The sequence below is a fragment of the Opisthocomus hoazin genome, chromosome 7 (assembly GCF_030867145.1).
Source record: "Opisthocomus hoazin isolate bOpiHoa1 chromosome 7, bOpiHoa1.hap1, whole genome shotgun sequence".
NCBI classification, from domain to species: domain Eukaryota; kingdom Metazoa; phylum Chordata; class Aves; order Opisthocomiformes; family Opisthocomidae; genus Opisthocomus; species Opisthocomus hoazin.
The window spans coordinates 9521411-9548293 of record NC_134420.1 but is presented as its reverse complement, the minus strand read 5'-3'; the positions used below and the strand labels follow the sequence as shown (position 1 = coordinate 9548293).

Here is a 26883-nt window from a genome sequence, read left to right as displayed (position 1 = left end):
GGCGTGAGGTGAGGCCGAGACCCCCCCCGCCCCGGGCTGGTGCCGCCGTATCGCCAGGTCGGCTCCGCTGCGGCCACCACGGCGAGCAGAGGGGCCGCCGGCTGACCCCGGCCGAGGTAAAGCCGAGGGTGGCCTGCCCTGCTCCGGCGGGTGGCTGCCTGTGACAGCTCCCTGCCCAAGGCAGCCGTCACCAGCTTGCGCGGAGATGTTCGCGGTGTCCAAACCAGTGCAGTCTCAACGGAGCAGGAGGAATCTGGAAGAGCCCGCACAGATCTCTGCTTTCGTGTAGTTGTCCATCAATGCCAAAACATCGTTCAAGATGGGCTTTGTGTACAGCGCTGCAGCGTGATAAAGGGAAAAAAATACTATGGGTCTGCTTCTAGCTCATTCACAAATGGTGTTTGAAGGTTCAAGGGAGAAGATAGTAGCATAGTAAACTATGTCAGGATGAACTAGAGAATTGAGCCTAGAGAGATCTGCCAAGGAGCTCTTTCAGTCAAGAAAATCCCCAAATCCTACAGTTGTGTACAGTTCAGTGTCTTTGCTGCCCATCGTCTCTTTTTAAAGCTTATTTCCTACTTTTATTTTCCATGAGTGTTTTTGATTTCCTCTTTAAACCGTACCCTTTAAAGATCAGTCATTGCAATGTTAGACACTGTTTTGTCTCTTCTGAAGAAAATATCCTGCAAAGTGGAGAAACACATCAACCTTGACTGAGGTCCAAGTTATTAAAGCAAGGAAGAGGTTATTCTTTAGGGAGCTCAGTGAAAAAAAAAAAAAAGGACACAATAGAAGTATTAAAGGAGTACTGAACAAAATAAATTACTTCTTACTTGTCCAGGAGTCAGACTGTTAGCAGTGTAAAGTATGTGACCTAGGATGCATGGAAGGGGTGGGGGCGGGTGGGGGGAAGAAATCAAGATGAATGATCTATGGTAAAACAAATCTGGAAGTTTTGGTATAGGCCAAGATTGTAGAATCTGTGGAAAATCAGTGCTAGACATAGCCTCATCATGGGTAATATGAGCCAAAATAGTTATCTGTCTTTTCTGGCTGAGAGTTACAATGCACAGTACCTCCAATCTCAGTTGCCATGAGCATAAGGTATTCTTCCCAAGATTTACATCTTTAAAATATATGAACTGTTCATAAGTGATTCCCAGGCGTTTAGTATTTCAGATGCTTTTCTCAATCTTGTAGTTGTAATTTAAGAGCTTTGGAATCAATCTTTCGGTTGAAATACGGAGTTTCTAGATTCTGTCCAACGATGACAGTCCTCGTGGAGCTCCTTGCCTTGAGTTCTCCCCAGCACTTCTTCCTGGCTTCGATAAGACTTTTGCACATTGTAAGAAGGAAGAAAACATTACCAGTAAGTTCTGCAAATAGTTAGAGAACTCTACAATTATGTAAAACTTATGGGTTATACACTTTACACTTGACAGTAGACCAGTTCAGTAGCTTGCTTTCTGGATTCATGTTGAGCGTAAGTTTAATACACTGAAATGAAGCCGTTGCTGTGCTTTTCAGCAGCTTCGATGCTGAAGTTATCTAAAGGTTTATCTGAGAGCATTCTGCTTTTAGCTGTTTACATTCTTGCCAAGGTTCGACTGGTTAGCTCCAGAATCTCCTCACTCCAGATTAAAAGTTTGAAATTTGGCAAGGAATACTGTCAGGTGGCCAAAGCCATGTCCTTTTCAGCCATTGTGAAAATCATTCACATTGAGTGCAAGCCTATGAACAGTCCTGTTCGTGTGTGATCAGAAGCAAGAGCCTGGCAGCTAACCTCTCTCATGATTTTATCTGCTCAGAGCCTGCTCAGTCTATGACTTTGAGGCATTAGAAGACTTTTTTTTTTCCTGATTTTTTTTGACACACACACACCCACCCACACCCATGCCCCCCCCCCCCCAGTGCAGCAATGTGACAGACTGGCAGGGGAAGGGGATAGAGGTGTAAGTGTGGAAGCAGATAGAAAAGGCTGCAGCCATGAATTCTAGATGATTCTGCTTGCTGGCAAACCAAAAGCAGGTCTGATGGCCCAAACTGAGCTTCCCTCTGCAAGGAGGTGTCCCTGGAGAAGAAGAGAACTCACTACTTCTACCGTGTAATCCAAGTGACTTGAATTTGTGTTGTAGATTTTCACTTAGGTTCTGAATGTCAAAGATTGAGCTCAAGTTGTACCTCATGTGAAGGAAGAACAGTGCCTTGTGAGCTAGCACGTTGATTATGTGTCTCCTGTTTGTCCAGGGACTTCTCTGTCACCTTCTGAACTTCGGGTAGACAAGAGGGAGGGCTGGCTTGTTGTCTGCGAGAGCTGTCACACAAGCTGTCAGCTTCAAGGATCTGAAAGGAAACCTTCATGGTTAAGGCAGTGAACATCACTGTGGGACTGAATTTTATCTCTTTAGACTGTTTGCTGATGGTTTGTTCCTCATTTTGTGGTACATTGTTTGGAGCAGCCAAGATCAGATTTATACTGTTGCAGGGAAGTCAGCGGGTCATTTGCTTATTACGCTGAGAACTCACACATGTGCTGGACATCTCAAAATGGACGTCCCACATTAGTGGACACCTGTCCTTCAGTTTCTGTCCTTGATATTTTTGTGTTGCTTTCTTACTTGTCCAGTGTGGAAAACACTGCTTCCCTTCACAGGGGTGTTGTAGAGGTAGACCTCATGACTATAAAACCCTCCTTGATATTTTGATGAGCTCTGTATAAAAGTGACATGGAAATAAATTATACCAAGCAGGAAATAACATGGCACAGTAGACAAGAAGTGTAGCCACAGACCCAACAGCAAGGCTTAACAGAAATACCGCACAGTTGTCTCTTCAGTTGCTCGAGTAAAAAGTTTTGATCCATATTTTCAACAGTCACCTGAAATCGAGTATATAGCCAGACAAGTTTGGGTTTTTTTCCCCTTTTGGTTTGGCTTGGGTATTAAATAGTCAGCATGTTCCACAGAAATTTGTGTTTGTTGCTGTTTGCTCAGGTTCACTGGAAGGGAAATTAGGTGTGATCTCTGTAGAACACTATTAAAACTGCATCTAAAACAAGTCAATGGAAACTCTCTTTGTCTAGGAGTGAATTGTAAAGGTTTTTCTGTTTAGCTTTGGTGGTATTATTAGTAAAATTTGGAGGTGCAAAACTTCCTACTTGGGTTCAGTTCTGGAAGCAACATGAATTGGAAATGGACAATGACTTATTGTCTCTAACGCTGAATTTCCCCTTTCCCGCTGATAGCCGAGGGTCTCATTTTGAAGGGAAGTGTTGGGTGAAATCCTGATTCCACTCAGGTCAATGGTAAAAGAACCCAAACCAAACAAAGACTATTGAAGTCCAAGAGACTAAGGTCCCTTGAAAGTCCAGTGCCTTCCTTTCATCAACCAGCTGGTTTTCTCATTGAAGATGGCAGAAGGGCTCTAATCTGTGAAATCGGCGTTTTTTTAATATTCCTTTGCCTTGGAAAGCGCAGATAAAAATGTAGCTTTATACTCCACACTCCGTAATAGTATTAGACAAAAAACAGGCAGAAACATGATCTGCTATGTCACTAATCAGAATCTTTTTGCTGTCTCCATACATATTTTTCCCAGGGTGCTAGGATGGTAAATATTTTAGCAGAGGGAATTAACTCTACTTCTCTTCCTTTATGTTCTGTTATCAACGGGACTGGCCCACACCCTCACTTTGCCTCATTTTTGGCTCTGTTTCTAAACCCTAAAATTCCTGTTCCTGCATTGAAACACAATTAAATCGAGGCTTAATGTGGTGCCTGCTTTATGTAATCTTGCTTTCTGGCTTTTTTTATTCTTCCAAGTCTGAATCTCATGAATCAATGTGTGTTCACTTTTCATCTGAAATTTTCTAACTCTCCTCAGTATGCCCTAAAGCTTCCCTTTTTTGGTTTATGAAATAATAATAAAAAGGTTTACTCTCCAGATTAAGTTGTAACTGCTTTATACATTAGACAGACAGTTTCAGTTTAACGAAGTAAAAATGGTGTGAGAGAGAAATTGCAGCTTGATTATTTTTTAAAATATTCAGATTAGAATGTCATCTTTTATGAGTTTTTTTATAACCACTTAGATTGATACAACTCTCAAAAGCTGCTCTGTTTTTCATCACACATTCTCATCTGTAAAACCTTCATTTTTATTAATCTTTGTACAATCTGTACAGCTTTGAGATTAATCATTTTAAAAGAGCTACTCTCCGAGTGTTGAGGATTTGCTGGGCTAATGGTAAATGCAAGCGCTTCTAAATACTCTACAACACATAACGCTTGCTTAGCGTTTTATGTTGCGTAAGTATCAGTCTTTGTTTCCCAGTTATCTAGAGCTACATTTTATGTCTGTGTTTCCAGGTCTGTTTCTGGCTGCCTAGAACCAGAGAACAAAACATACTGGGTCCTTTTTTCACCAGCTAGCTCGAATTCTAAATATTTATAGTCCAGTTCTGCCTTTGTGCAGTTCCCGTTGCAGTTAAAGGGAGTTGTATATTTACAAGTAAAGGCAGAACCAGGCTGTGAGGCGAAATCCTTCAGTCCTTGCTCGAATAAAAATTTCTGTTGGATTCTGGCAGACCAGCTTGGCCACATCTGGCCGTGCTCAGTTCTGACTCCTTTAGGACTGGTGGAGGGATGGGTCTAGTGTCTCTCCTAACTGTGACTCTGGGCCATACTGCTTTTTGTTTGGTTGTTTTTTTCTTCTTTGGTTAATTCAGCTGTTAGCCCCCGATTATCCCCCTAGCCTCAGCTGAATTTCTCCTGGGGGCTGCTCAGCCCTTGGTACTGGGGAAGAGTGGGCGCGGGAGCTCTGGCCGCGCTCTCAGCCGTGCTCGGAGTGCACTCACAGCAGGGCAGCGAGCGGCTCCCTTGGCAGCTCTCCAGGCTGCCCTGGCGTTTCCTGAGCAGCCCGTCCTGCTGGGAGAGAACAGGGTGGGTCCTGGTCCCAGAAGCCCGTCTCTCCCTAAGTACCGGTGTGTACCTGCCCTGGATTATCAGTGTTCATCTGAACAATATGATCTCTAACGAGTCTTCTTTGTAGTTTATAATGCGTGTATTGTTCATGGGTCTGGTGTGTACAGTGTGTGTGTTGCAGTGCTTTGCTGGACATCTAGGCTGTTGCCTGGTACTGAGAGTCTATCAGGATGACTTTTCATTATTATGCTTACAGATTTGGTGGCCCAAGTGTGTAAGGCATTGTCTCTTTTCCTAGTTAAACAGAGTGCCTGACTAGAGAAAGTGAAAGTTAAGGAATCTCCTGCCCTCTTAAGATTTCAGTTTAGTTAATATACTGCAGGTATCAATTCATCGGTCACTTGTATCGCTCGTGTATGTGAGGCTGCATCTGCTCATTATCTCTTGTATGCGGTAAAGCAGGAGTCTGAGTTTCAGTAACATGTTTAGGAGATTTATATTGGTTTCTGAATCAGTGCTGCTTTTGTTTTAGTGTCTAAATTGCAGCAATATGAAACAAGCCAACTGTGCAAATTGTGGTATACATTTTGTGGCACACATCATGGATGCATTGAGTAAAGACACTGGAAGAAAAAAAGTCCCATTTCACAGTGAGGCTGCTGTCGATGCAGAGTGAAGGCTGAAGTTCCAGAGAGCAGTGATGGAGGGACGTTCTGTGAAAGCTCCTCCTTCAGCGTCCCAGTTTCTCCGCTGACTGGAAAGAACATTCACCTGTTAATTTCTGCGTCCCTGAAGGTCACATTATTCCATAGCACTTCATAGTGAATAAATAGTATTTTAACCAAGAAATCTCACGTGATCCGTTTTGCTGTCATCATCCATACGACCACGCTGAGTGCCAGCCAATGTTGATGGAAAAGTGCCCAGTGTAAAATGGGAACTAGGGTTCCCGCTTATTAAAGCGTCTCTCCTAGGGAGCCGGTGAAGTGGACGGCTATTCATTGCTTAGTGTATTATGTGTCAAGAGGCTGTGAAAGCAGGTTTTAATCTTCTAGGCTTTGCAGTTGTATGCATAGTTTTAGTGAAGGATAACTAGAAATAATGGGAGGAAACACGAAAAAGGCTGAATGTTGAGGAAGGCTTCCCAACTGTGCTATAAAAATGGACATGGAGATCATCTGGAGGATACCTCCCATTCATAGAGCCATTCCTTAGGGCACAGACAGGGTCTTTGTTCTGCTGCTTATTCCTCGAAGGAATTACTTCAGAACTGACTGGTCTTTAGAAAAACAGTTATCCCTGAAAGATGAAGACCATGTGAATTTAGAGGGAGAGTTAGGCTGTGTTTTACGGTATAAACTTCTACTGCATATTCCTGATCCTCCTTCTAAAGTTTCGGTCCTGGGAATAATTCTTACTTGACTTTGTGCCTCTTGTTTATTGTAATGTGTAAGGTTGCTAGCGCAGGCGTGAATGAGAGGTTTTGTAGTTGCTCGGGGTGACTGATGCTGAAGTTCATATTTACCCTTGATTTGCTGCTACGTTGCAGATCAGCAAAAGCTTCTACTGCAGAACATCCTCCTCATAAATGGTAGTTCTCATTTAATTTCTGTTTTAAAATGCACTGTTTAATTTGTGATTAACATGGATACCACCATGGGTTGAGTGCTTTTCAACCTTATTTTTTTTTTTTTAAACATCCATGGACTTGCTGCCTTTCAACAGAGAGGAAAATTTGGATGCTGGTGGGTAACCTCAATTGAGCAAATGGTGATTTGTTACTTGTATTAGGGAGCAAAAGGCCACATCTGGGCCCTGAGCAGAGAGGAGACCCTATTTAGTTGGACATGGTACATATTTAGAAAAGGGTTGAATCCATTTAAATCAGATAATGGTATCTTCCCTTCCCTGTTATTACAGATAATACTACAGAACAGAGATACTTTCTGCCCTGTAACTTATTTCATGATGATCACCTGTTTGCCACTTAAAATTGAAATAAACAGAAGATGGTTTCCTAGAAGGTGTAGCCTTTGATTTTAATAGCCGGGCAGAAGCAGGATTTGAACCTAGTATCTTACGCAGCAGCGGACTTGGTCTAAAGAAACCCATCTGCCAGGTGGCAGCCTGCAAGCCGCGATGGGGACAAACAGTGAGGAACGTGCCCCGCGCTCTGCAGTGAGAGCTGTGCACAAGCACTGCTCCGCTCCCGTTTAGCGAGGTTCACAAACTGTTTAGACATCTCCCGCATTCCAGCTCCACTGGCTGTCCTGCAAATCACTTAAGAGGTTTAAAACTTCCTTGTAATTCTACTCTGCACATGAACTTTGAGTGAAGAGAAAGGAAGGACCAGTGAAATGAGAGTCTGGGCCTCAGGGACCCCTGCAAATTGCTATTGCAAGCATTTGGCAAAGACTGGGATAACATCCTACGTATCCATCTTTGTCCCTAGCTGTGTGCCCCTGGGCTTTGTTCTGCGCTTTGTTCTGGGCTTTCTAAATTCCAGTGCAGTGTAAAACATGAACACTTACCGTTGCCGATGTGTATTAACACATGTGGCAGTGGACACGCTAATGTCACATACTCACTTAAAAAAACCCCTATAACTTATTGACATAGTTTTGACATTAAGAAGGTTGCCAATGGGAAACGCAGCAAAGTTCCTAACATTCTAGAAAGGAGAATGTAGAATTTTGAAGAATATAATTAGATGAAACATATGGTTGTGACACCCCCGAAACACAACAAAGGTGACAAATCTTTAAAATTATTGTGATGCTGCTGCATGAGGAATCTTGAAAATTTATACCTAGTAGGGTATACTAGTTTTGATTATTTATTTTATTTTTATAAAGGGTTAATTTGTAGCACATCCTGCAGGCTGATATGTGGGATAAATAGTTTGGACACTGATTTGTAATCTCTGTTTATGAGTACATGACTGCTATTCTTATAAATGTCATCACTTTCTTGGTAGTATCTGGTAATATCTGAGTCATGAGGTGCTGACAAAAATCCACTGCACTTAATGTGAAACCTGAGGCATTTTGCTCATTCCAAAAGATATTAGCAATAGCCAGCTCCACTTTTCGCTGATAAATAATGTGTACATGTGCACATGACACAGTTATGCTGCTATGTGGATTTTTTCCTCTTACCTAAAATCGTTGTGGAAATACATCAGAGTTCAAATCATGACAAATTTTTTTTTTTTTTTTTTTTACTGGGCTGTCTTAATGGATGCTAACAGATGTATGTATGGACTCAGTGCGTTGTGCCAGCGGCAGCAGATCCATACAAAGGCAGAGCAGGCTTCCTTTGGTGAATTTCACTTGAACTTGGACATCCTGGCTATGAAAGCGAACTCTGCATATGTTATCACCGGCTTAAGAAATGAAACCTCTCACATGGAGCTGAGTACTGAAAAATATTTCATTTTTCCATTATTCCCCTCTTTATTTACAGCCATACAGCAGGATATGAAAATGAGAACCACAGTGCTCCCATGTTATACAGCTGTGGGGCCCAATACAGAATACACACCCATGGAGTTTTTAGAGGCATACAAGTGAGTATAGTAGCACATTCTGCATAGGGAAGTAAAACTGCTGCCTGTTTATAATGTTTGTTTACTACTCCACTAGTATTTATAAATCCATCCTTGATTTGCGGTTTCCTTGTGTTACCAAGAAATGCTTTACGTAAGTGTCCTGACTTCACTGAAGCCGCTGGAGTATAATGTAAGATTTCTTTCTCACATAGTTATGTAAAATTGTTTATTTATTCTTCTAAAGTATACGTGCGAGGCAATATTCCTCACCAGCTTCTCAGGGTGCTCCAAAATACACAATCCAGTTTCCAGCTTGTAGCTCCGATCACTTTGGCTGCGGGAAGCTTCTGTGACTACAATGGACTACGTCTGATAACCATATATAAGAAAGTGTTAGATGACATTTTGCTTTTACAGATTTCTGAAACTTTACTAATCCAAACATATTTCCTTAAAAATATATATAATAAATTATTCTTTCCCGATGACTGCGTAACTAGTGAGTATTTGGAAAGAACTTACTGTTCATGGCAGTTAATTTCCTCCCTTTCTGAAACAGTCATATCATCAATAGATACCACTGTAAAAGAGAGACTTTCTTAAAACTGATGGCAAAGTCATTACATAATATTTGTCTCCTCTGTGTTGCTCTGTGTTGTCAACATACATCAGTGGTTTTAGATAGCATCTTTTCTCCTTTTCCTTTTCTGTAGAGTTTAACAAGTCATTATTCAGTGGCAAGCTCTCAGAAATAGGCTTGTGAGCCAACTTTTGTTGAGGGAATGAAAGTAAGCAGTTGACATTGTTTAAGGAAGTTAATTATCCCAGAAGGAGAAGATCATCTTTGATGGAACATTGTGACAGTGGCCAAAATGCATTAAGGCTGAACTATTCACCAGCTCCACCTAGACAGTCTTTCTTGTTTTGTTTTTTACTAATTTGTATTAACCTGATACGTTTTTTTCCCTGTCCTTTAACTTCGTATGAGTATTTAAAATACAGAGGAGGATGCTAATCTGGCTCATGCTCATATCTTTTACACCGGTATAAGCCTAAAACTATTTCATATGCCAATGAGTGTTCTTCCAGTATTGTGTGATTACACATGAGATCAGAATGTGGCTCATTTAATCTCCCACAGAAATACTGGTGAGAGAATTGAATAAGGAGAGATCACTGTATTTCACCTTCAAATAGTTTTAATACTGTGCAAAGAACAGATTAAGGTATACTGAGGTTGTAGTTCCTTAACGCAAAGTAAAATTGCCTGTTTGCACTACGATGTATTTAAGTATCTCTTTGTCCTGAAGAAGTGCCTCTGATTGTTTGTCTTTGAATACGTTAAGTAAAAGCTTGAGAACATACACGTTGCATTAGCAAGTCTCTGTCATTGTAGGATGTCCGACGGGTGCCAGGAGTAGCTCCAACCATTGTCCGATCAGCAAGTGAGACAAATGAAAAACGTCCCTTCATGTGTGCGTACCCTGGCTGTAACAAGCGATACTTTAAGTTGTCCCACTTACAGATGCACAGCAGAAAGCACACTGGTAAGTGTCAGCATGGATTGGTGTAAATCACGTCACAGCACTGGACAGCAAAGTGGGTAGGGTGATTTTAAAATAGCATAAGGTGCAAGAAATGATCTGCCAGGTCAGGGGCAGCGAGAATCTGTCAGATGAGGTATGTATGTGCTCTGTCATTCGGGCAATCCCTCTTTTGGATGCAGAAGCCTGAATCTAGTGAAGAAAACCACAGAGAAGTGCTGACAAGCGAGTAGATCACCAACCTCTCTTACTGTTATAGGGCATCATTTAGGGCTGTGAATCTTCTTATTTGTTGTGTTTTTTTTTTTTTTTTTTTTTTTTGTTATTTGGGAACATCGAAACTTGCTCCAAATCTTCACTGTTGTTAATTATTAAGTTTCCTCTGCAAGAGCAACCTAGATATTTAGCATGCTCTTGTCCTCCTGTGTAAGCCTTTTCTGGTTGGGGTAGAGGCAGGGACTGGCAAATGAGCTTCCTTGCTGTGTAATCTTTCCGTGAAGAATGGAGCCTGAAGCCAGGCAGCCAAGATCTGGATTCTCTTTCAGTGGAGGCTATATAAGTTACATCTCAAAATGTGGAAATCAAATGTCCTGCTGCACCTTGCCAAAGAGTAAAGTTAATTATTTTCCCTATTGTGAGATATAAACTGTTGGAAATGTAAAATTATTATATACCTTTATATATGCTCCTTATGCATTTTTTTGATTGCCTATCATATTTTTATTTAGACATTTCTTTCTGTGCTAATCTAGAAATCTGTGGATAAAATCTGTAAATATGGATGTTCGGTTAGCCATGAATATGCTGGAAGGTCAAGGGGATGAAATGGACGGTAGGAAGGCAGTCCATATTGCTGTGACCTAGCAGATTGTCTAACATTTAATAAAAAATAGTTGCAAACTTTTCCTTTTGGAGACCATCTTGTGACAGTAGTTAATTGCGTAAAATACTTAGAGGAGAGAAATGAACATTAAAATCTATTTTTAACTTCTGAATGGGCAAGTCACAAAATATTCAGATGGACATCTTCAGTGTTGCTCAGATTACACATTCAGAATAATTTAGATTGTAACTGGAGTTTAGAGATGAAGGCCTACAGAAATGCTATTCTATTTTCTGCAAATAAATTGGAAACAAAAGAAAATTTGGAGATCTTTTGGGGTCCATTAACTGCAGTATTTTTCTTGAGTATGCCTAAAGAGTTCTGAATTTTTCTCATAATCACTGTTTCTTTCATTCCTGTTTTAACAGTCATAATTTGCTTGTTCTGGTCCTGTATTTTATTCCCTTCAGTTGCTTGGCTTTCGCAATGTTATTTCTGGATGCATCACAAGGACTTCGGTTTACACCTTTTTTTTTTTTTTCTTAGCTGGAGAAGATTTTCAGAATCATACCAGTTATAATCTAGGCATGTAAAGTCACAAAAGCCCCAAAAGATGTAGAGGATAAGACTATGGCTGTCTAGCATCCCTAGAGAGACTTCTCCTGTTGCCTTTGAGGTCATACATGCCCCTCCTTTGGTTTACACTATAGTGGAACAGGGTAAAGCAAAACCACTTTTTTCCCCTCAAACAGCTCATCTGTACAGGTGAGCCCAGATCTTTCTGCCACTATATTTTGATGTTGACAACAAAACTTACTTATTTTGCAAACCTTTGCAAGTTGCTTTCCATAAGAGGCCACCTTCATTCCCAAAGCGTGAATTTGCTGATACCGATGTTGCCATTGGTAAGACCATGTAAGCTTTCCACCTTGGTTGCCACTAAAGAGAGGAAACAAGGGACAGTGCACTGTTGGTGTGAGAATTGCTTGGCTGATGCCTTCAGGTTTAGCATCAGAAGGGAGCTCTCCCCTTTATCAGGCTGGCAGGTTTTTGTCCTCAGCCTGTTGTATGGGTACTAGCCGTTTCCTGTGATTATTGTCTGCAGATTCCCAGCTGCTGTAGAGGCTTAGAATATGATGCCCTTCACTTCTTGTCTCCTGTCGTCTGTTAGTCCTAGTTTTTGGGAGTGCTTGGTGAACTATATTATATGGGAGTGTCTGGAGCGGATAGTCTCCAATCACTTCTGAGTTCACATATTTTCTTGGCTGCTTGGCATGGTGGAGAGTCTGAATTTGGTGGCCATAATGGTCTTCTTCAGTCCCATGCTCCTCTGCAGGAGTCCTGACCAGTTGAACCAATTGTTGTGATGCAAATCCATTTCCAGTCTCCTGTGTAACTTCATGTCCGTCTAAGCCTGATTTGTGTCTCCTGCTTGTTGAAATGCTGATTGTCAGAAGCAAAATATGGAAACCAGTTTTCTCCAAGGGTAGATCAGTCATCACTATGAAGACTCTGTGTGTCTTGTTGATAACATTTACGGTAGCTACAGTCCACAGTTCTCTGCACCTTCTTTCTTTTCTCCTCCTGGCTATTTTTATATGCTAGGGAATGTCTGAAGAGGCCAGTATGACTCGAGTGAGGCTGTTAGTTTATGTTGATAATTATGTGGCTGTCTCTTAGGCTTTCTGATCATCTTTCTGTTTGTAACCCAATGAACTCCAAAACCCCATTCTAGAGTTCTCTGCTAGGTACAGAAATTGGGCTTGGTGGAATTAACATATTAGGCAAAAAGTAGTTGGCAAATGTAACATTGAATATGCTTTACCAAACAAAGGGAGGTGTCTCTTCTGCTTCAGTGTTTTGATGGGGAGGAATCCTGATGAGCCAGTCTAAAGTCGGCAGAACTGACAGATGTCAGCTCAAGTGGAGGATAATTTGGTTGTGTTTGGTATACCTCTCTACAGCCAACTTAAAATATTACTAGTCCTCCTGTATGGTGGGTCTGGGTTCTCTTGTGGGTTTGAAATTCTTCCTCCTTTCTTAGTGTAGTGGTAGATCAATTTTTTAAATTATGAACACATGATCTGAAAACAAGCTGTTACATATATCTAATGTTAAACCAGCATCTTTACAGAATAATGTTGGCTCTTGATTAACTTTTTTTCTTTCTATAATAGATACTTACAGAGGACTGCGTCATCAGATCTTCCATTCTTCACCAGTTGCAGTACTGCAAAATCAAGCAGGGCCCTGAAACACAAAATTGGATTCTGTAATCAGTTTTTACCAATGTTTCAACATAGCCTTAGTTGAAAATATGTTGACATTTTGTACCCTCCAAGCCTGCTTATCCATTGTTAACAATGCCTTTATTGAAACATGTACAGCCAAAAAGGCTTTTTTCTTATCTTGGTATATTTTGCTGCAGTAGATAGGCCTCTGAAAGGAAATGCAAAAATGTGTAGAACTTTTCAACAGTACAGCAAATAATGTGAGCTGTCATCCTGTGGCAGACTTCAGAGACTGGTTTGCAGAAACAAATTGATGTCTAGACCTCCATAAATTTTGTTTATGGTAGAAACATCAGCATTCTTGCCAGAGACAAGGGTTCAGTGCCACACATTGGAAAAACTGGATTTATCCTAACAGATAACAGAGCATCTTTGCAGAGAAAATATCCTCTGCCTGTTTGCCAGGGATATTCTTCAGCCTAAATATGCTCAACTGCAGGTATGATCTTCTTTGACAAAGTGTGAGAATCTGTAAGTCAGGAAGGTTGTCCTTTATGTGGTAGGGGACTTAGATCTTGGTGGTGAATTTCTGAGGCTCTGAGGCTCTAAATAATGCAGTCTAATAATGATTTTTACACTAATCATCTAACAATTATTTCTTTGCTTTGACAAAAGCAAGTATCCTTTTACTATGGCATGTGCCACCGTGCTGCTAAATGCTTTACAATCATTAGTGCCGTTCATCATGACAACAGCTTAGAAAGACAGAGCTACGTCCTCTGCGTACAGAGATGATAAATTGGTAAATGGGCATAATTGTGCCTGAGCTGGAAACTACACAGGCTCTCCTTGTAAGTGTCTCATGTGGTAACTTCTAGGATAGCACTCTTTCATTAATGTTGCTTTGAAATACTGACCTTCAGAGTTAAGTCTTGGAACACCATTCTGCAAGTACTGTGGGAGCTGAAAGCATTTGTGGGTTCGAGGAACAACTGGACAAATTGATGGAGAGAAACTCCATTAATGAAAGTTAAATAGAAGCCACCTTTGGCTTAGGAAGTTGCTAACTTATGAACTGCTGGATACGAGGAGAGTGTCCAGGGAAGGTACTGTTTCACCCTTGCTAGCTCCTGCTCTCCTTGCAGGCATCTTTGGTGCAGGAGCCATGGTGGGAGACTGCTGGGCTGGATGGACCTTGGATGGACTTTTGGCCTCGCCCAGCATGGACTGCTTTTAGGCTTTCATTTCTGTGGCATAAAATAGGAATAATTACATATTTAAAATACAGGATTAGTTTCAAAACAGTAATGACATCTCACACCTGAATTCCGTTGTGAAGATGACAGAAAATGTTACCTATAAAGGCTCTGTACTAAATAAACATACGTTTTATCTAAATTTGCTAAAGCAAATTTTGCTGAATAGAAGAACGTTGTTTTAGCAAGGTGAAGTTGGGATTATGTGGTCGTGCTCATTTGCTTAAGTGGGTATACAAGAAAAGGGGTTTAAATTGATGAAGAGCGTAGACAAGCCTTCAGATTCTCATTCAGACTTGCAGTCTCTGGTTTCAAGATCAGCCTTCTCTCCTCACGTTTTCTTGTTAGTGGCGGGCAGGCTTTTGCTCTCGCAGCACTCCTTCATCAAATGCAATGATGAAGAATGTCTTCTGCAACTGCTGCAGCAGTAAGAATTTCTGCTTTCCCGTGCATCTGGGCAAATGAATTTGCTCCAGAGAAAATGTGTGCGCTTCCTCTAGTTTAAGTTAATTCTTTTTAAGCAAATAGGTTTATTTTATTAGAAGCATTTATTGTGGTATGTGCAGGGCTGATGCACCCTTGTTCTCCGATTGTTGAGCTTTATTTTTTCTAAATATTTTACTAAATATTAAGGGACTGCTATTCCCTCTGTCCTCTCTTACCTTGACTATTTCATTATTCACCAAGTTTAGCCTTTCTTTTGTGTGTCCTCTTGCAGTAATGAAATGTAAATAATCATGGAAGCCTCCAAGTCGCAGGTGGAAGGACCGGTGAAGCTTCATCTTCATCTACTCTTTTGTTTTGAAATTATATATGGTCACATAGGAAGGTGACAGCATTATGGGATATTTTTCACATGTTAAGAGACTTTAGCCTATTACTGGAGAGGCTCTGATAGGCCTGGGGAAACTAGACATTACTCTGACCCCTCTTGGTAGGGCAATTTAATGAGGTACCAACAGACTTTTTCTAATCTGGGACATTTCTCTTGTCCTGTTCTGGTGACACTTAGGGGAGTTAACAGGTATGTGATGGTTGGCTTCGGCAGGCATTTTGCTTGGCACTAGCTGACGTGGAAGATGTAGAAGAAGAAGAAAATCAGGATTTCTGTCCAAATAGCGTGCCTCTTTTTGTTTGCTTGCTTTTTGTTTTCTATCCAATGTCATCATATCTCTGTGTAAGCATCTTGGATGTATTCCTTTAATATACGCATTGGTTAATTTTGTCCTTAATTTAATCACGATTGTATTCCAAATTATTTGAAGAAATACTTTCATGTGCATGCCATCAGACCCGCTATACTGTTTTATTCAAATAGCTCCTTAACCATCTTCTGCGTTTATATCGCAATTAGCAGACAATCATCCTGTCACTGCATTCTGCTCTGTTGACATTCCCCCTCTTAAATCTGCCAAAGGGCTGAATTCCTTGGAAGTAAGTGGTTTCTGAAAAGCAGGCACCCCCCAGGGAGTCCTTGTGGTCAAAGTGTACGGAACTATTTCAAACACCTGTGGCAACTTTAATCCCTTATGTTAATAAATTAAGCACAGCAGACATGGAAATTGTCCACACCTAGGTTTCAGAATCAGCAAACCCCTTTGGGTGACTGTCACAGGAAGTTAGCTTGTTCTTGCAGATGTAGTTGCCTTTGTAAAATTTTGATCTTAGCCACACCAGTATGAATTCGGGATGCTTTTCTCAGTGTGCTACTTATATGGTGTTACCTAGATCGGAAGGCTTCTGCTTTAAACTGAACTAGTTTAAACTGCCAGAATACATTTCCTCATCATAATAAAATCAGAAATGCAGACTCTTGCAATGAAGATTTATGAAAGTGATATGTGTTTAAAAATATACCCAGAGAAATTAAACCCACTGCCCGCTCAGCTGATTTTTTTTCTTTAGGTTCTTCATGCTGGACCTTTGTTTTACATCTCAGCTGTCCACAGTAGACAAAGCAGGTCCCAGCTGGTCTTGTGTGTACCTTCCCGATAAGACCCAGGTTCCTCCCAGCTTTGCAGGGAGAGATGTTTCATTAGTTCTTGTGCAGAAGGCTCTGCGCAGGGCTGTGGCACTGTGAACAGGTGTTATGTGGGTATGAGTGTAATTATATCTGAGGCTCTTGCAGGATTCCAGTGTCGCGAAAAGGGGCCTTAGACTAGATGTGAATCAGGTCTGAAAGATCATACAGCTCCTCCTGTAACACTGTATGAATTAGAGGGTTTATTTGTGCTGGCCAGATTTTCACCAGCCCTGTGGTATGCTACATGCCAGCAGGGTTTCCCTCTTTCCTCAAGCTCCTTGATTGCTACGTTCTTTTTTTGCATGTTTATGTGGTTGGTGAACACCATATTAATTTGAAACACTAGCTTGCAGGGATTTTTTCTTTTTAAGTCAGAATCTTGCTTTTGGTCCCAGAGAAAACATGTCCTGAGGATCTCTGTGAATTGTGTGGGAGGTGAAGGAAGAGTTTATGTTTACTTGAGGCTTTGCAATAATTGATAGGCTTGCCTGCGGGAGGTGTGCAGCTACCTGAGAAATTCTATTTAACAGTGCTTTCCAGAAAAACCATCCTTTGTGTTTTGGAGAAGAATGTGTATTTTTCTGTGGTTGAATTTTGCTTGTTTTCTTTTAATTAATTTAGTGTGGTTAAAATTGCCGCCTACATGGATGTCATTGGCTTAGCTTTTGCTTCAAATCCAATTCAGAGCAAACTGCAAGTTGTTCCCTTGTACAAATTACTTATTACTGAAACAGGTGGAAAGGGCTTAATGTGGTTTTCAGAGAAATATAAACCAAGAGATTTCTGTTCTTTTCCGGCAGAAAACAGTAAAAAAATTCATGCAACCTGAAATTTTTTTGTAGCTTTAACCTAATGGGCTGTGTTCTCAGAATAAGCAGATTCAAGATCAGTGTCAATGCAGTGGAGTTGTGCCAGCCTTTCTCCACTGATTCCAACACAATTGTATGGCTTTACAGCAGATGAGTCCTGCCGTACTGCTAGGCTGCTTTAGACAGGAGAGAAGCCTGTCTTTTAGTGTAACACGTTTCATCTTCTGATTCTAGTTGATGTGTTCCCTCATTTAGCCGTGTTTTCTGATAAACCGTTTGTCCTTTACAGGTGAAAAACCTTATCAGTGTGATTTTAAGGACTGTGAACGAAGATTTTCTCGTTCAGACCAACTCAAACGGCACCAAAGACGACACACAGGTTTGTTGACTACACATCTCTGGTCATTAGAGTTCATCTGTATATGTGAATTGTGATCCAAAAAATGTACTTCAAAACTTATGTTTTTCTGATGTTGTGTCTGCTTGTACATGATATCTGTGGTGCCAAATTCTGGAAGTTAACTTTAGGAGAGGGCTGTAGCTAATTTTTTTTGTTGTCATTTCAGTGCAACTATGGTTGTATAGGTGACCCTTTAATCCTGCCACAATCATTTTGAAACAGCTTTCTTAATGAAACTGTTTGCTCTATACTGTATCCCCAATATAGGGAGTATATTATTTATAAAAACAAAACAGTTCTGCAAGGAAAAGTTGCCAATGAGTAAGCTGATAAACGCTACTGTTGGTATTCCAATGTTCATGTGGCAACACTAATAGGCAAATGCTGCATGTGCATAGCCTGAAAGGCTGGTGGAATTACTCTGCACTTACATGTGGAAAGCAGGAGTGGAGAAGCAAAGGCCACACCAGCTTAATGCCCTAAATCAGCAAACCGCTTAAACTTAGATTTGAGCCTTTTTTGAATTCTTCCAGCTAGAGAAGGATTCTAGGAGCAGTGAGGAGAAAAACATCAAAGATCTGGCTGGCTGATTGCGCAAATAGCCTGGAAAGCGTACAGCAGTTCACATGCAGCAGAGAGGCCAGCAGCAGTCTCTGGGTCTTCGCTAGAGTTGTGTATCTTTCTCAGTAGAGCATGTACAGGGTGAAATGTTCTGAGACAGACAAAACTCCTTGTGAGTTCAGTCCAAATTCAGCAAGTTGTTTTTCGCACATACACTGTTTTCTGGAAATGTCAAGAAAGCCCATTTCAGCATTTCAGGAGACCTTGGAGGTCTAGATTAGATTGACAGGGGAGACAGCCACCCTTTTCAAAATCACAGAAGAGTAGATGGTGCTGACTCTAGCCTCCTGGCTGGGAGTGGAACCATGAGGACACTCTGCATGGAACATGAGAAAGGGCTTCAGAGTACTCCTCTGACTCAGTCACAGCAAGAAATTGCATTTGGGTCTCCTGTATCTCAGGGAGTGGCCTGACAGTTGGTTTACTCACTGTTCTGTGGTGGATTGGTTGACAGCTGTCTGAATAAGAGCTGGCAGTGTGCCCAGGTGGCCAAGAAGGCCAACAGCATCCTGGCTTGTATCAGGAATAGTGTGGCCAGCAGGAGTAGGGAGGTGATCTTGCCCCTGTACTCGGCACTGGTGAGGCTGCGCCTCGAATACTGTGTTCAGTTTGGGGCCCTTCAGTAGAAGAAGGACATTGAGGTGCTGCAGCACATCCAAAGAAGAGCAACAAAGCTCGTGAGGAGTCTAGAGCACAAGTCCTGTGAGGAGCAGCTGAGGGAACTGGGATTGTTTAGTCTGGAGAAGAAGAGGCTGAGGGGAGACCTCATCGCTCTCTACAACTACCTGGAAAGGAGATTGTAGTGAGATGGGTGTTAGTCTCTTCTCCCAAGTAACTAGTGATAGGACAAGAAGAAATGGCCTCAAGTTGCACCAGGGGAGGTTTAGATTGGATATTAGGAAATATCTCTTCACTGAGAGGGTTGTCAAGCACGGGAACAGGCTTTCCAGGGAAGTGATTGAGTCACCATCTCTGGAGGTGTTTAAAAGACGTGTAGATGTGGTGCTCAGGGCTTAGTGGTGGACTTGGCAGTGTTAGGTTTACGGTTGAACTCGATGATCGTAAAGGTCTTTTCCAACTTAAATGATCCTATGATTCTGTGATTTCTGCCTAATACTTTTCTTGCTAAAGATGTTCTATCCCACTTAAACGGTACTTTTGAGAGATGTAGGAAGTACCTCTGAAAGCTGGTGGTAAAAGTACTCTGTTAGGATGGTACATCTTTAGTAACTGCATGTTAGAACACATCTGTGTTAAGCAGTCCCCAAGACTTAAGTGTAGTGTGTAAAATAAGCCGTAGAAGCATAAAGTAAGTTAAGCCTATTTGGAGTATATAAAAATATACCTCTGCACCTCTGTTCTTCTTATGTCATGTTTGCTCATACACAACGCCAATAGTGCCAAGCCACAGGATCAGAGTTGACAATGTGTGCAGGTCCTCCTGAGTCCAACAGTGTAAGTGGGTGTTTGTTTAACGTGGTGCTGTTTGGATGCCTCAGACGCAGATGTCGGAAGAGGAGGCTGCAGAGGGATGGTAGCCTGACTAATGACTTTCTGTAATGTGTAGGCATGAAGCTGGGAGGAGCAGTTACAGTAACTACTACAAAAAAATCCAGACTTTTGAAAATTCAGAAATAGTTGATTTCATTCACTGTTCCAAAAGTTGTTGGAATGTAAGAATAGACATTTTTGTCTTTTCAGGTGTGAAGCCCTTCCAGTGTAAAACCTGTGAGAGAAAGTTCTCCAGATCTGATCATCTGAAGACTCATACCAGGACTCATACAGGTAAAACAAGTGCGTAAACTTTTATTCACATTTATATTTCATTATTTTTTAAGTTTCAATCAATGTTGTTTTAAATTACATGATTAGGAAGTCTCTTAATATTCAAAAAACAGAAAAAATGTCAGAGCGTGCTGATTTTTCAGTGTGACTACATTCCCCTAGTACCACAGTCACTTTTCACAAAAAGATTTAGGTGATTTTTGAAACTGTGCTTTCTTTCTTCATGTTTAAAGAAATCTCAGCTTGGCAAAATGCATTTTGTCAGCTATTGTGAAATGAACATCATGGTCTCAGCCCGCAAATGTCAAGTTGATCTACTGCCTTCACTGAAAAAACCCTGCAAGATAGAAATTTTAATTCTAGCTTCAGCCGAGGGTCTGTAATCTAAAGTATTCGTGCCTACTCATGCTTCTCCTAAGTGTCAGTTGAGCCTAATGCAGGATAGCACGGCAAAGCTCTCGCTGTTGCTGCTTGTACTGTAATCTCTCCAGAAGATAAAAGGAGTGCCTTTTGCAAACTCACACTGACAGACACTAAAGTAAAAGCTTACTCAAATATTCAAGGACCTTTTTGCAGAAACCACAGTATTTCATATAAATGCAGGAAAAAAAATAGGAGGCCATTTTAGTCTACTCTGCCCTCACGTAAATGTAAACACCATTAAGGAGCAACTGCAGCAACCTCTATATTTTAGTTTTAAGTTTTAGAATTATTCCTGTGAACTTACATTTTCTGTTCCCTTCCACTATGTATGCAGTATTTCTACCAACTAAGTGTTTACCGAGCACTTTGACAAGTTATTAGATGTCACAGTGTTTTCACTACTGGCGTTAACCTTTTAAATTCAGTCTCTGTACAGATGGACAAGGAGCCTGAAAATCTTTTTCTCACTGCTAAGGATTCTTTTTTCTCTTCCGGACCATAAAAACACATATTTAAGACTTTCAAAAATAAAAGAGAAATTTTAATAAAGGAAATGATTCACCTTGAGAATAGTGGCATTTTCTGTGGTACTGGCCAAATAGATGCTTCAAGTAATGGCCATATCTGCACTTGCATGGCTGCAAAGGGCATGGCTGGGCTCCCCCCATAGCCTCATGATGAGCTGCGGGGCCTGGCTCTGTGTGCATTTGCATGAAGTAAGGTATTTTCTTAATCAGAAAGAGGTAATGTTCTGGTAGAGACAAGATGGCAAGCGGTTGTCACACGCTGGCCGGTTGGGATAAACTACATTCCCCATCACATTTCATTGCTAACTGATCTGCTAATTCATGACTTTCATGACTCCAGTTATTTTTTATCCCAGATTAGCTAAATCAGTGAAGAACTTGCTCTCTTTTTTCTACTGAAACTCATCTCCCCATTCTAGTTCTTCCGTGCTCTGTGTGATCCGAGCCCACACTGCACCCATTGCTGGAAGCAGCCTCACTCGAGCCTCATAGCACAGGCCTTTGCGTGGGCTTGCTGCCTGCCGCTGGCTCAGGTTCTGTGTGAGCTCTGCAGCCCAGCTGCGTGCTGCTGTGGTGATGCTCCTGTCGGCGGTTTTGGATGTGTCACGCTCCTTTGACTGTAAAACACACGTATCCTGAGGGGAATGAGCACGAGTGGTGGGTGGGGGTTTTTCAGCTCCATCTTGCCCTGTAGCTTCATGCCTCTTTCTTTCTTGTACTCGCTAAATTTCACAGCAGAACACCTAGCTCCAGTTAACTTGCTCCATGTTAAATCTTGATGAAGCAAAGCACAGGTAGCTTCCATCTAATTCCACCCTAATTTTAAGTCAACTGCCAAACTGTTGGTCAAGCTATAAATTCAGGGTTTCTTGTCTCCACAAGCAATTTTACTGTGACAGCAATCTTTGCTGTAGAAAGCAAAAAAATGAATCAAAGAAAAACTCCACACATCTGTATACATTTTAGCAATGGAAACGTGATTTCTGATATCTGTACAGTCAAGCTGTACAAAGTAATTTGTGCCCAGCTCAGAACCAATAGAGATGGCTGCCCCCTGTTGCGAGAGGACAACCAGAATTGCTTGTGAAACAGTAAAACTGTGCGGCTTTTGCTGTGATGGTTCAGTGAAAAACTGGCCAGTAGCAGGTAACTCGCGTCAGTTCACGGGATGGTTTTGCTAATGCTGCTGAGATGAAAGACGACCACTTCATACAATCTGTGATTTTTATCAGTAGCTCTGACTGGATCATACTGTTTTATGCACTCATGTGAGATAGTTGATGCTTTTGCCAGCATGTATGTTAAGTGGATAAAGTAAAATTTAAATGCTGCCCCCCTCTTCCCCTTATATATATGCTGACGTGATTTTGCACACAGAGATACACATTTATGCCCAGCCCAGATCCCCTTTTGCCTCATTTTGGATGTTTGTGAAATGCACAAGGTGTGGAGCAAAGAAAAGAAGATGGCCGTGTGAGCTTGTACCACCCCAGTGTGTCTTGAGTGGGAGAGTGTGAGGTCTGTAGACAGCACTGAAGAGCCCAGTCCCAGAGCTGAACCTACTTTAAAATATCACATCTATTTTTGGGGGAAAAAAAAGAAAATGCAAATCTAAAAGAAACATGAGTCACCAGGCACTGCTCTGAGCTAACGAAAGCATTCCATCAGCATTCCTGCGGCATCAGAAACACGGCCTGAAATTCCACTTAAACATTGTAGAAAACAGAGAGACCAGATTAAACTGTAAAAAGGTGATGGCATTTCTTGTTCAAATCGAACGTGCTTTGTTTGGGGTCATTTTTAGTGAATGTTGTGCTCATGGGAATGTTAGAAAAATACTGAATATTTTGAGCCTTCAATATCTCCCATAGAAGTGAATCTACTTTATTTAGGCAGTAGTGGGAAACTTTCAGTCTGGCTCAGCAGACTTCATGCTGAACCCTGTTGCTTCCACCATATTCACTTACACTCACCAGTTTCAGAGAACTTCTGCCAAAACCCATAGAACTAGCTGGAAAAACTCTCCTTGACTTGAGGTCAAGCTCTAAACAGTCACTGACAATTTTCACGGCGACTAACAGTAAGTCTGCACCACAGTCCGAGGTGTGACTGAAGCCTGCACGAGTGCCAGAGTGACTTTTAAACTGGTTGGTTCGAGAGCTGAGAATAGCATAGATATGGTGACACGGTGGTCAGCAAGGGCCCATCTTCAGGAGTGAACCACTGCAAAATGTTCTACGTCATCGGAAAAGGCTGTTGTTAAACATCAGCTGCGGGAGATGTAAGAAAGCACCGAGCGCTGATGCCAGTAGGAGTTGAGGGCAATCCCGCACCCCCTCGGGACAGCCCCCCATGCCTTTCCTCCTGACAGGGCCTCTGCCTAGCTCCTCACAGCCCTGCAGAAAGAAAACAAATAGCAGTGTCTCAGGCGAGCTGTATGCCCAGTTAATAACAGGGTGTTTTGTTAACAGGTGAAAAGCCTTTCAGTTGCCGGTGGCCCAGCTGTCAAAAAAAATTTGCCAGGTCTGATGAATTAGTTCGTCATCACAACATGCACCAGAGGAACATGACTAAACTGCAGCTGGCCCTTTAGACAGTTCAAACCAGTGAATAAACCAGATGGGACATTATGAGCTACTGCAAACTTTATCAGCCATCTTCGGTCACCTCTGTCAGAAAGCTGCAGCTGTCTTCGCATCCCATTTGACACAAGTTAACTAAACCGTAGGATTCTGCTCAGACTTGTCTTCCATTTGGACTTACACAAGTTCCAATTCAATAAGTTCAAGATATTTTTATCTGTAATTTTGTTAAAAAGTAAGCAAGATTGCCACAGTTTCAAGATTAGTGTAAACTGTGCTTACTTCCACGTCTGTCTCCAGTTTCCTGGTTTTATTTTCACTAAAACTTGTCTAGGTACATATTCTTGTACCTTTTTAAGTCCCGCAGCGGGTAGGGTGATTCCTCCCTGTGGAAGGTAAGATTTACGCTTGCCGCATCTGTGCTTATGCTGAGGTTTCCAAATGCCAGTACAGCCATCCTCGCAAAATGAGACCGAACAGTCACCTGAGATACTTTTGGGAAACTTTGTACTCGTACTGCGAAAGGGCGAGCTTTTAAAGTTGGAAGCTCTGCTTTCGAACTTCACAACTGAAACCTTTTTTTAAAGGACGTATTTCTAGAGCAGCTAAAGCTAGATGAACCAGCGCCTCTCTGTACAGAATATAAGAATCTTACCATTAAGTTAACTTGTTTTTTTTAATAATCACATAATAGATCCCCCAAAACTGTTTTGTTTGTCAATTAACTCTCTCCCTTTCTCTCTCTCTTTTTAATGTATTGGTTTAAATTTATTCTATCGTGAGATGCGTAGATCTCCTTTACAGAAAACTAATTCCAATCATTGTAGACGTTTGGGATTTGTTTACAATGTAAAGCCACACTGGTTATGTGGCTAGCAAGCTGTATAAACTTAAAACTGAACTTTTAATGGGGCTGGTCCAGGATCTCCATTAACAGATTACTCTTAAGATAAGTAACTTAAAAAAGACTGTTTGTCAAGTATATGTGAAAAAGACATTATTAGTGTAAGGAAATATATTGTTTCAGGGTTTTGGGAGGAGGGGTTTATTATTTACTTTTAATTGCTTGAAATTGTGTGTATATATATATCTGATAATGTATTGCTCTTAGACATCTGAAACTAGAAAGTGTATAAATACTAGATGCATCACTGTTCTGATGTTGTTGCTGTTACAAACTATTGATAACACTAAGAATGTAACCTGCATTTTTCACTGAGCTTTCAATTAAAGCCCATTCAAAGAGAAACAAATGAGAGTCAAACAGATGTCTTGTTTCATGTCTGGTATTAGATTTCAAATGCCCTGTCCAATAGTATCCTTTTTTTTTTTTTGTATATAAAGGTACAACCAGCACTGATGACCACTAGTTAACCTGTCCAGGTCTTGACCACAATTTATCCATCTCACTTGGGAATCATACTGGCAGCAGAAAACAGTGTCAAGTTTCATATTGTGCTATAAAACAGTTGCTTCGATCGTTTGTCTTCTTACCAAACTATTATTTTACTTTCGACGTGTAAGATTTCTAGAAGTACTTTACAGAATAGAAAAACCCAGTTTATAAATAGCAGTACTGGCCTGCTGCAGAACTGCGTTGAAACCGTAAGCACAGATAACTTCTTAGATTGGGATGTCATGGGCTGGCTTCTAAGTAAAAGTTAACTTAGAGTTGGGATGGCTTAAATCAGTTCAGCAGGTTGAAAAAGACAGTCTTTCTTAGATGATGAAGTGTGAACATGAAGATAAAAAAATATTACTGTTTCTTTGTCATACTGCCTACTTTTCTTTGGAAGTAAGTACAGCCTGCCTCGGCGCCCTTTGACCTTGCAAAATATTTGTATCTCTTTAGCAAAAATCTTTAATGTATCTTGCCAAGCTTTTTTCTCTAATGTACACAATGGAGTTCTATGATGGGTTGAGCTTTCTCTCTTAAAGTGCAGCTGCATCGTCAAGAAAACTCAACAGTTAATTCTTCAAGTCCTCTTTTTCGCATGGGTATTGCATCACTGTTAATTACTGTTGGGGTACTGTGACTCATTTGTATCAGTCAACTTTATCTTTTGCTGCCAGAAGACAGCATCTCTCTGGAGAAACTCATAGCAAGTGTGGCAAACATCAAATATTTGGAGCGAATGGTGTACATAAAACTGCACAGAATTAAAAATAAAGCAACTCCTCCTGCTTTCCTGAGAGAAAAGTTCAGTCGCAATAACAACGTCCTCTGATTTACCCTGCAGTCTTCTACAACTACAAAACAATCTGTTTTTCAGTCTGCACCCAAAATAGAGAGCTGCCACGAGTGTTTATACTACAGGCCAAAAAAAGAAAAATCAGCCTCCAGTTGTGCCTGCATTAGTCAAACATAAATAAAACTATCTTTTGTGAAATACAACCAAAACTCTGCTGCAGCACAGGCCAGACTTCCAGTGACCTGTAAATAACTACAGCCGTGGTTTTGCTGCTTGGCGAATTGCATGCCAAATAATCATGGTAGATGGCTACGAAAAATGAAGCGTGCGTTGAGGAGTGACAGAGCATGTCCTTTTGTTTTTGCTGTCGCCACTTTTTCAAGGAAAGTACTTATTGCTGCTCTGCTGTTTGATGAGAATTACATCCCCCGACCCGCCAAGTAGTGAGGACAATGGTGAATGTTTACAAGGTTTTTTAGATTTTTATTTCTAGTTATTTTACAGTCTTTGTCATGAAAGCTATTTTATGTCTCTCCCTTTCATTTCCCTCTTTTCAGGATTCTATCAGCAAGGTAAGCCACCTTTACTGAAGTGCTTTACTATCTGAATTTCTCAGAAGCAGCCCCCAGACACTGGTTCTTGCAGCATGCAATTCCTCATGTTGCGGCAAGCAGAAACTGCTCAGCAGGCCGAGTGTCTGTGAGCTTGACCTCCACGTGAAGGATGAGGGGGCTGCACTCTATTAGATCTTACAAGTATCCTTAGCTCTCTGGAAAATTTTCAATCCCACGATTAATTGAGCAAATCTTTTATGCCTCTGCCCTCTGTTCTTAAACTGAAAATAGTGACCGATGTTATTTTGGCTGGTGGTTAATGTCTTACTGTGATGGGCACACTATCCCTGTCCTGCAGCTTCCTTCCTGTAGCCCCCCAGAATGGAGAATGTTAATCCTATAGATAACACTTCTACTTTTTCTTGTCACTTCGTGATGCACAAGATGTGTTGGGTAGGAAATGAACGTGCTCTCTTCTCTCTCTGATGGTGTGAGCTGAGATTCAAGGGTTCATGTGCAGCAGTTTTTTTCCAGTTAGGTGAATCGAGCAAAGAGTGCCTTCTGCTTTAGGAAAACACGAGAGCGAACATGCCGGAGTTGTAACCCCAGGGTCTGCTGCTGGTGTGGACTGCACTGACCGA

The 26883-nt window shown here is 41.3% G+C and overlaps 1 protein-coding gene across 7 annotated transcripts in view; it reads left to right on the top strand.

Annotated features, from left to right (window-relative positions):
- The window catches only part of WT1 (WT1 transcription factor), a 34988-nt gene extending 10122 nt beyond the window's left edge, over positions 1-24866 (top strand). For 2 of the 7 annotated variants that reach the window (XM_075426056.1, XM_075426062.1), the window contains 5 exons: positions 8388-8490; positions 9869-10019; positions 17448-17537; positions 19881-19973; positions 23386-23507. In XM_075426056.1, coding sequence (XP_075282171.1) covers positions 8388-8490; positions 9869-10019; positions 17448-17537; positions 19881-19973; positions 23386-23507 — 559 coding nt within the window. Of the gene's footprint in view, positions 1-8387; positions 8491-9868; positions 10020-17447; positions 17538-19880; positions 19974-23385; positions 23508-24840 lie in introns of those variants that run through there. The other 5 variants (XM_075426061.1, XM_075426060.1, XM_075426057.1 and 2 more) reach the window with 5 other exon arrangements.
- The last annotated feature ends 2017 nt before the right edge of the window (positions 24867-26883 follow it).